Source organism: Amia ocellicauda, chromosome 7, assembly GCF_036373705.1.
Source record: "Amia ocellicauda isolate fAmiCal2 chromosome 7, fAmiCal2.hap1, whole genome shotgun sequence".
Lineage (NCBI taxonomy): Eukaryota > Metazoa > Chordata > Actinopteri > Amiiformes > Amiidae > Amia > Amia ocellicauda.
Window position 1 is genome coordinate 9237704 of NC_089856.1, and position 10147 is coordinate 9247850.

Sequence of the window (10147 nt, forward strand, 5' to 3'; positions counted from 1 at the left end):
ACGGTCAGAATGTGATGCTAGGATCATTGTTAGTAGCTACACAAGAATGATGGGTGGATTAGCCTTCTCTTAGTTGCAGACTTACTTAGCAGTAAACTCTTGTTTGTATCAAAGTTGTCTGAGGTTGTAGCAATTTGTTTTGTTCAGTCCTTTACCAATTACTCTAAAATCACTTTTCAGTCTATGGGTTTAGTGAATTGTAAATTCCATAGAATGGAATTATATGAATGTAATTTGATGATGTTATTGTATGGTGTATTAACAACATCCTCTAAAGATTAAACACTTGTCACAGTGTCTTATTGTTCTGAGGTGACTGTATTACTAGGTCACCGCACTATTAATTGATTATATTCTTGTAAATTCTGCACAATGGTAATCTTTGTTTCATTCCTGACGTCCCGCTGTCCTGTTACACTGATTGGCAAAAATGATCCCCTGCTTTGTTCAGTTGGTGACTGTGATTTAGGAATTTGATGTTTAAAGGAAAACAATATAAATACATAAAAACAACTTCAAACATTATCTGCTTCCATTGTGATTCAAAGGCAACTTCCCTGCCCTACCATGCCTGTCTCATTGATCTTTTGCCACAGATGTTGAGCTGAATATGTTTGTTTAGTTTTTTTCCCCAAGCCTATTTCTATTGCCTATACATTAAAGTTGCAATTTAATAATTTTTTGTAGTCACGTGCAAGCTTTAGAAGCGCTCTGGAAGGATCGATTAAGCTGCCATCACGCAGAAAGCCAGAAGACGGATTGAAGGTGTATGCATGTGCCTAAGCTGGCGTGTGTCAGTTTGCAGCTGAGGAAGAGAGGGTGATGAGGGTTGCAATTGGGGGCAGCAATATAACGTGCCATTTTTTAATCTCTGATTTGGATTATAAAACACTCACCTCCCTCCTGACTCCTTCCCTCCATCCACTATATGACCAGCTGTTTCACTGTTTTGCCGATCAAAAAAACAATGGAAAAATCAACAATGAATACCCTGCACATTTTTTTTCCTTTTCTTTCTCGTCGACATGCATATAACATACTCCTTATATTGATCTTTCAAGCTCACTACCCTGCCTGTAGCATCATAGATTTATTCTCTTAATCCGGCTTTGGGAATTACATGCAGACAAGGAAAAAATTAAAAAGTAAATGGTAGCCTCAGATACTGGAGAGATCCAGCACAATTGTCTGGTGACCCAAAATCAGATGACCGTCCTTCTAGATCGTAAACCCCAATTGGGGCAAGTGGAGGGTGTAGTGGGTGTTAAGTGAAGCATCAACAAAAAGAATATGCCAATTAATCTGCTCCTGGCTGTAGCTCACATGCATTTACCAGTTTGAATGGAAAGGAATAAATTAATATTGACATCCTTTAGTGAGGGCTCCAGTTCTGTATTCATAAAAAGATGATCTTGGCTTTGAGGTGCTTGGCTACACTTTGGCTATGGTGCAAGAATGGCTACACATTGGCACTAATTCCTGAGACACTCAATATTATTACAATGCTGATAGTATGTTGTAATAGTACTGTAGTAGTAGTATTTATATATTTATTTGTTTTTAATGGTTAATACCAACCAAAGGCAAATTGCTCACTGTTAGGTCTTGGGTTGGATATATGTGGTAATATGTGTGTTAACTCCCCAAATAAGCATTGCCAGGCTGCAGTCCTCAAAGTGCGCATCCTCCTTCCTTGTTTTCTTGGCACCTTAAACTCTGTGACTTGTTTATTTGCTCCATTTGGACATACTTAACTTTACTTTTCAAGGTCTCTTAATGAAAGAGATCCAGAAAGGGTCACATGTTTCAAGGTACATAGCCCTTGGGAGCAAAGTTAAGTGTGGCCATCCATCCATGGATTTCCAATAACCTCTTCATGCAGTACAGGGTCGTGATGTAAGTGTGGCCAATGCAAGACAAAATGACAAAAACGGGAGATATTGACTATCCCTGTCATGCCCATTTGTAACCTTTTATGACAGAACCAGGCATAAATCTCTTCCTATAATTTTACAATAAAATAATAAAAACTATTTGCGTTATTAAGCATATGCAATGTCTAATCATGCCTTTCTTAATTATTGTTTTCAGTGGAAAATTAGTAGAGAGTCACAAAGCCTATGCCAAAATATTTTAGAGGTCATTCTAAATAGGTATCCTAATATGTCAAGGTGTGAAGTTCTGTTTTGAATTTATGTCATGTTGGACGAGGGAAACAGTAAGAACACAACCAATAACGGACTACTCTGCCACATATAAAGCACAAGTAAAGGCTGTTGTTTTGTATGCATTGATTTATTAATATTTAACAGGTAGCTACAGAGTACAATGCCTAACATTTGCTAAATTAACAGGTCACAACATGAATTGCCGCCAAGTCAAGATAAATGGCTGTTTTTTATAATGTGACACAAAAATTGGGGGGACGTCAAGTGTGCAGCAGCACAGGATGCACACGTGCTGGCTTAGTTGTGATCTTAAAGTTGTCACACAGGATGAAAACAAATGACGGGCTCTCGACTGCAGAGAAATTAATCGACCAGACAAGCCCCTCGGTACTGAGTGACCGGGCAGATGTCATTAGTGCACTTCTATGTGGGTCACTTTATTTGTATTTTAATCTGTGGCGGGAGGTCCTGGCAATTTAAAGCCAATCGCCTTTTCATGTCTGCCCTGCACACCGGTCTCTTTTAAAGCCCCCTACCGCAAACAGGTTCCTGAATTTCCATGTGCAACTGTGCACGACTGTGGACCACTTGTCATTTGAATTAACCATAATTTATGCATGTATATGTATATATTATCACTGAAATAACTAAATGGGTCTGGATAAGCATCTGATAATTTAACACACACTCACCCCACATTTTCTCTATCTTTTGCTGAACATGTTTATTTTTATTATTATTATTATTATTATTATTATTATTATTAGTAGTAGTAGTAGTAGTAGTAGTAGTAGTAGTAGTAGTAGTAAAAAACAACATTTTATATATTCAGACCCCTGCCATGTTATAAAGTGAACCATATGGAGCTTTTCTGACGAGGTACAAAAGAGCAGGGTGATTGAAGCAACTGCTTGCTCTCTTTAATGCCTTTTAATATGCAGCTCTCAATGTTACTCATCTGACAAAGACAACAGGCAGGCAGATAAGGGACAAAGCCATCTAGAACAGAGTTGGGCAATGTCAGTTTCAAGGCAGGAATGTTGCTGCAGTGTTTATAGGTTTCAATTAGTAAACCGATTAAGACTGGAAAATAAAAGTTAAATCAATAAATGAAATCTGTGATTTGATTTATTCTCTAAATAATGTTGTCAGTTAAGTAATTAAGGCTTGAAGTGGAAGAACAAGGACGACAACAAAGTCTGCTTTTGAAGATTGAGAGCTTGGTTTGCACACAGATCCGCAAGGCTCTGCACAACCAGGACCCAGGTTGAGAGCCACTGCCCTAGACGAAGCACAGGTTCTGGTGAAGAATCCACGGCGCATACACGGGTTCAGTTGCTTCGCTCAGCAAAAAATTAATCTTGACTGAGGTCTCGAGTTGTCTTCACTCATAGGTAATTCCAGGACACACAATGACATTACCCCGATGGCCCAAGGCTTCGGATGCAGCGGGCTAACAGGAGCCTTCGTGACTGCCACATGAATGACTCTCTCACCTGGCATGCCTTGCACAGACAATACCTTTTAGCACTTATTTCTGTGAAAGGGATGGATTGAATTTCTAGGAATGCATTTTAATAATAATAATAATAATAATAATAATAATAATAATAATAATAATAATAATAGGAAAAAAACAAAGGAAATGGTTGAAAAGCTTTAATCTTTAAGTTTCTTCTAATGTTAAACAGGTACAAAATCCAAACTTCTACACAGTCTTTGAAAATAGTTTTACAGTCAAGGCGTGTCACATGGGAGTTTTAAACTTACGTTAATGAGGAGGACGACCCCAATCACACCCCTCACTCCCGCCTTCCCCAAGCATAAGCATAAGCATAAGCAAAAAATGCATTTTCCCAGCATTCCCTGCTTTGGCTCTCTCTTCCACCCCCAAACACTGTCCCTGTAGCAGCTCCTTGGCTCATTCCACCATGGTCCTCATGGTCAGGTCATCGTTCCCTCTGTCAAGCAAGTCAAGGCCAAATAAAACTATTCCCTTTCTACTACATATCTTTATTTATTTGATTTGAGCACGTTTATTTTAAAGTTTATTGTTTTAGTTTGGTTAAAAATCACAAGATTTTAAAAATTTTAAGTGATTTTAAGGATTAATATGTCAATGTTTTTAATCACAAGTATTAAAAATTGAATTGTTTTTATTGATGAAAAGAAAATACTTAAACCAATAAACAGTATTTCTACTACATATCTATTGGGATTGTCCAAACTCTTGAACTTTTTTTTTTTAACCAGTTACCAAGCATGTTACCAGTCCTGGTTCTGCTGTGCAATAGGGTAATCTGACTTTGATTGCAACTCAGCTGTCAATAACATAAATGAATTGGTCAGAATTAGTCAGAGTTAGCATTATCTTTTGTCACTAGACTGGAGGACACCTATAACATGTAAAGGATTGAGCTTCTCCAGGACCAGTGCTTGAGAAGACTCGGAAAAAGACTTAGGTGTTTTTATTACAAATAGCGCACATGCTACTCAAGCTTTGCTTTGCCGTTCATCTGAGTTCTTTGTGGTTTTATGGACTTTAACAGTCATTAATTTATAATGGATAGGCAAGCTTAGCATTGAACACTTTGTCCTATCATGTACCTAATGTCTTCTAAAAATTCAGTTCTGAGACTGTAGGGGTTAGAAAAATAGTCAAATAGGTTTAATGAATAAAAATAAAAAAACCTGTAATATAAATACAATAATCGCCTTTGGCTAGAGTTTGAGAATTTCAACTAAGAGGATTTATATAACATTCCCTTTTGTTCTGGATGGGTGGTTGTGTGAACATAGGCTTTACCTTGAGCAAAATAACCCATCCATCTTGCCAGCCTTATCTATGTCCTCATCATAAACTAATGATCTTGCAAAGATATAGTATACCATCTCATTTATTCTCAGCCGTGGTTCTGGAATATTTCAGTTCTCCAGGTTCTGTAAGTAACTGAAGCTCCGCAGATCAGTTCAGTTAAAGACCTTGCCAAGTGAATTCAACCAGTTCCATCTAACACCTGATCTATATTTAATGTACTTTATCTGTGCACCAGTTCAATGCATGGGTCTCCTGCACTTGTCCTATTGAGCTACACTGCTTTTCACGGCAGTCAATTAGACCATGTATTGGATTAACTGGAGAGAATAGTCAACGCACTAATTAAAAATTGCAACATCTGAAGGACTGGAGTTCTCAGGATATATGTCTTATATTGACAAGTGACTCGCCATGCTTCGTTAGTGATCAGCATAAAAATCCGTTATGCAAGATGTTCGGTTCGGTTGTCGATAGATTAAGTGAACCACCAGTACGCATTTTATAGGCAAATTTAGTATTTCTTCAGTTCTGTTCGTAAAGCACAGAGCAGGGGTTATCGGGTGTTTAGAATAGTAAAAAGAAGGTCCCATTAGTAAAATCATTATTTTAGATAAGAGTTCAATTAACTTATTGGGAGCTTAGCTGGAACAAGAACTAGCAGGACAGTAGGGCCCCAGGACAAGAGTTGAGAAGCACAGGACAAATGGGTCAGCAAGTGCGCGTTTTAGAGGACTGGACTACATTGCACTTCTGTCCGGAGGACTCGCTTTTTCCCAGAAAGAAAGATAACTACGACAGAGAAAATATACGCCCCCCAGACGCACATTCAGTCTATTCAGAGCAGATATACAAATATATACCCAACTGCAGCATGACTTAATCGTGGAAAAAAAACATACCCCGGCACCTATTTAATGTTTATATTTCAGATTTCCTTCTTTAAATGGACTGGTATCAGTATCTTCATTCGCTATTCCATCAAAAATCCATATACAAATAAATTACATAATCTGTTATTTCGACATTTTCTTTATATAGATAGACTAGACCAGTGGTTTTCAAATCGGTAATGGAGTACCCCCTGCCCTGCTAGTTTTTTGTTCCAACCGAGGTCTTAATTACTTTAGTCCGATGAAGGATTCAATTAAGCAATGAAGACCTCGGTTGAAACAAAAAGCAGCAGGGCAGGGGGTCCACCAGGACCGGTTTAAACAACAGACTACACAGACATTGGATTTTGCAGAGTCTGTAAAACGGTACAAATGATCTTGTTAATAAAACGCGCACCGGTAAGGAATAGGCTAATTGTGACGCAAATGTAATCAACAGTTCTTAACGAAATCTGCACCACGGATGATTGTATTGTCTTGGTTAAGTCTAAATATCACATTCCAAAAAGCAACGCCACAAAAGTGAATATCATAGTGTATGCACAATGTTACAATTAAGTTGTTCCTTTATATTTTGGTGGTTACAGATAACATTCGGACTTGCACATGTCCAGAAGAAGAAAAGAGGAAATAAAAGGTTTTACATGTAGTTTAGTTATCATGTTGTTAAGAGTGGTCATGCGTTTCAAAGAGTCATTGTTTCATTTCGTGCAACACGGGATTCAGAATGGCAGTGCAAAACAAGAAAACGTAAAACAAAATGATATTCGGAATATGTTTTACCGTTATCTTCTGCATCGGGAGAGGCTGCCAACATGCTTGAATTGAAAAGATCCTTCGGAGCTTACAGAGTATTGCAGGCGATTCAATTTTAATAGTTGCCCCACACGATTACCTTAATTTAAACAAGTCTAGTCTCCGGTATCCACCCATTATCTGCTTTACATAGCAATATGCATGGGTGATGGGTGATTTGGTAATTGTAAACAGTTCAACATTACCGTCTCCTCAGTGTTACCTAAGGGCGTGATTTGAGCGCAATCCCATTAAAGTCAGTAGTGTTTTATAGTTGTGTCTCTACAAAGAAAAGAAAAAACATCTCTACGTTCCTGCATTGCCATTACCTACACGGTACAGCGAGTCCATCCCGGTAGTTATGACCCGATCATTATAGCTTCCACTTCTTTGGACGCTCTGCGGTCCTCCACCAGTAGATTGACCATGCTTTCGGACTTGATGAGCAGATTGCAGCCCAGGAAAAATACCCCGAACACCACCGTGAGCGACAGGACGCACAGCACGGCGATCTGCACCACCTGCATGATGTACAGGCTCCGCTCGTCCGGCAGGGACACCCCGAACCCGTCGTCCGTGATCACCGAGTTGGTGAAGTTGCAGCACCGGAGAAGCGCCTCGATCCCCAGCCTGGGCTGCTGCGCGTCCGCAAGAGTCCGGTTCCACGGCGCCGTTGCGTTCATGTTTTCCTCGCCGACTCCAATTTAAACAAAACGTTATAACTGCGTGGCGGAGTCCCTTTAGTCCCTACGAGCCGAGCTTGACGAGAGAGAGAGGTTCATGTCAGTCCCTCGGTCACAGTAGTGATAGCCTGCAGCTGCACAGATGAGAGCGGCCGTTTTGTGTGTGTGAACTGAAGGGAGTAAATGCAGTTAAACAGCGGGGGACGCATTTACTTAAAGGTCAGACTCCCACCCCACGGCTGCGTGAGCAAACAATCGCACACATTCACCCACTGCGATAATGTGATCCGAGAGAAGATAAAAAGCGTTTCCTCGTTTTCTGGCGTCTGTCAACCTGCGGTAAAGTCATTAAACAGCAGTTTGTTTACTGGTTTTGATTAGAACTGCTTTTTATTCTTGTTAAGAACTACAAATCAACAGATGCCTTTACCTGTATAGGATGTTAACTATTCCACCCTCTTTGAAGTATCAATATAAATAATATCAATAAGTGGATAAATGTCCCCTTTGTCAGAACACCCCACACACTATCTCATGTTGCCCATTGAAGTCGTACCACCTCCGTTCAGTGCCAAGCCTTGCTGCCTGGCACGCTTTTATATTTGTTTAGGGCACGACTATAGCACTTTATGTCGTAGAGGGGAATGTGGTTATATCTGAATGTACGTATTAGAGCTGATCAACTGTTACATTTTAAATTGAGTTAAAACGGCTAATATACTTTATGATTGTGTCTGGAGATCATATGTGCGCCTTCTTTAATTTCCGTTGTAGTTCATTTGCGCTATTAATTAGTCGGACTCCCCTGTAGTCTGAAATTGAAAGGTCCACCCTGGGTCCTGGAAGTTTGCTCACGTGGGTATAAGGTTATTAAACCTCAGTAAAAACATGAAACCTAGATATGCATATAGCCTATATAGTACACTTATTATTTTAACGCATACATTTGTTGTTTATTTGTATGTTTTGGTGTGCCTTTTCTTGCTGGAGATCAGAAGCAGCCATGGTTTTAGACTGAGGCGACTTTCTCTGCATTATTACAGCGAACTTTAATTCGAGTGAGAGAGAGAAACTTCGCGATCCCTGCAGGGACAGGAGGTGACAGGAGCAGATTTGCGACACTGAGAGCATGGCCTTCAAGTGAAGACAAATAAGAAGTTCATTGTTCAAGCATAAACTCGATGCATTACTAATATATATAATATAGTTTATTTATTTGTTTGTTTGTTTGTTTGTTTGTTTGTTTTATACAAACATTTTTAAGGATGTTTTTAAAGTTACCTGCATTCGATTCTTTCAAATATATTGCAACTCGACCTTTATTTTGCGCCTTATCAAAATCACTTGCTTCTAACTGGAGTGAGGTTGTTAGTGGAGATCCACAGGGATCAGTACAAGGGCCTTTGCTTTTTCTAATCTATATTAATGATCTGGACTCTGGGATAGTTAGCAAAGTTGTCACATTTGCAGATGATACTAAAATAGGTGGCTCAGCAGATACAATCTTGGCAGCACAGGCTATTCAAAGGGATGAAATTCAATGTGGACAAGTACAAGGTAATACATGCAGGTAACAAAAATGTCCACTATAATTACACTATGGGAGGAATAGAACTAGATGAAGTAACACATGAGAAAGACCTAGGAGTCTATGTGGACTCATCACTTTCCCCATCCAAACAATGTGGGGAAGCAATCAAAAAGGCAAACAGAATTCTAGGGTACATTGTCAAAAGTGTAGAATTTAAAACAAGGGCAGTAATGTTCAGACTGGACAATGCGCTAGTTAGAGCTCATCTGGATACTGTGTGCAGTTCTGGGCTCCACACTTCAAGAAAGATATCGCTGCTCTAGAGGCAGTTCAGAGGAGAGCAACCAGACTTATCCCAGGTCTGAAGGGAATGTCCTACTGAGAGACTGAGGAACTGAACCTTTTCACCCTGGAACAGAGGAGACTACATGGGGACTTGATCCAAGTCTTCAAAATCATGAAAGGCATCGACCACATCAAACCAGAGGAGCTTTTCCAGATCAGCAGGGACACACGCACCCGAGGACACGAATGGAAATTGGGCTTCAAGACATTCAAGACAGAAAACAGGAGACACTTCTTCACACAGAGAGTCTGGAACAAACTCCCCAGCAATGTGGTTGAAGCTGAAAATTTTGGAACATTTAAAAATAGACTGGATAGGATCCTTGGATCACTTAGTTATTAATGGACACCAAATGAGCACGATGGGTCGAATGGCCTCCTCTCGTTTGTAAACTTTCTTATGTTCTTATTATTGAGGGTTGTATCCGGATCTCACATCCTACCCAAAGATGGGCATTAAGAAGTGGCATTGCATGCCATCACTGAGTGCCAAACAGTTGGCCATGGTAGAGTGCGCCAATATACCCACCCTGCCTTACACATACTGTGTACCAGAAATGGGTTGTAATGACCTGCAAGGTCTGATAACTAACCCAGAGGCGCATGACTTTAGATGAATGGCAAAACCACAGAAGATCGCCCTTTCACATGTACAGATCACCTACATATTGCCTACCACGGGAGCGCTGTGGACACTTCCACTGTTGCGCCTGGAATAAGATGTGCTCTATGAAGAGAGAATTTGGTTCGGTTTTATTGACGCAGCTATTATTATTTAAATAATATTATGTATGTATTATTATGTTTATTATTATTATTATTATTATTATTATTATTATTATTATTATTATTATTCTGTAGCCTATGTCGACCGTAATGACCTGGGAAACATGGTACATTAATAATGACCGTACCTC

The 10147-nt window shown here is 39.6% G+C and overlaps 1 protein-coding gene across 1 annotated transcript; it reads right to left on the reverse strand.

Moving 5' to 3' along the window:
* Positions 1-3812: 3812 nt before the first annotated feature.
* Positions 3813-7904, reverse strand: rprm3 (reprimo, TP53 dependent G2 arrest mediator homolog 3). The gene has a single exon (XM_066708231.1). It carries the CDS (start codon positions 7352-7354, stop codon positions 7031-7033), a length of 324 nt encoding a protein of 107 aa, XP_066564328.1. The 5' UTR covers positions 7355-7904; the 3' UTR covers positions 3813-7030.
* Positions 7905-10147: the final 2243 nt, after the last annotated feature.

Coding starts and splice junctions, on each gene's coding strand:
- rprm3 (XM_066708231.1), bottom strand. CDS start 7,354: ATGAACGCAACGGCGCCGTGGAACCGGACTCTTGCGGACGCGCAGCAG.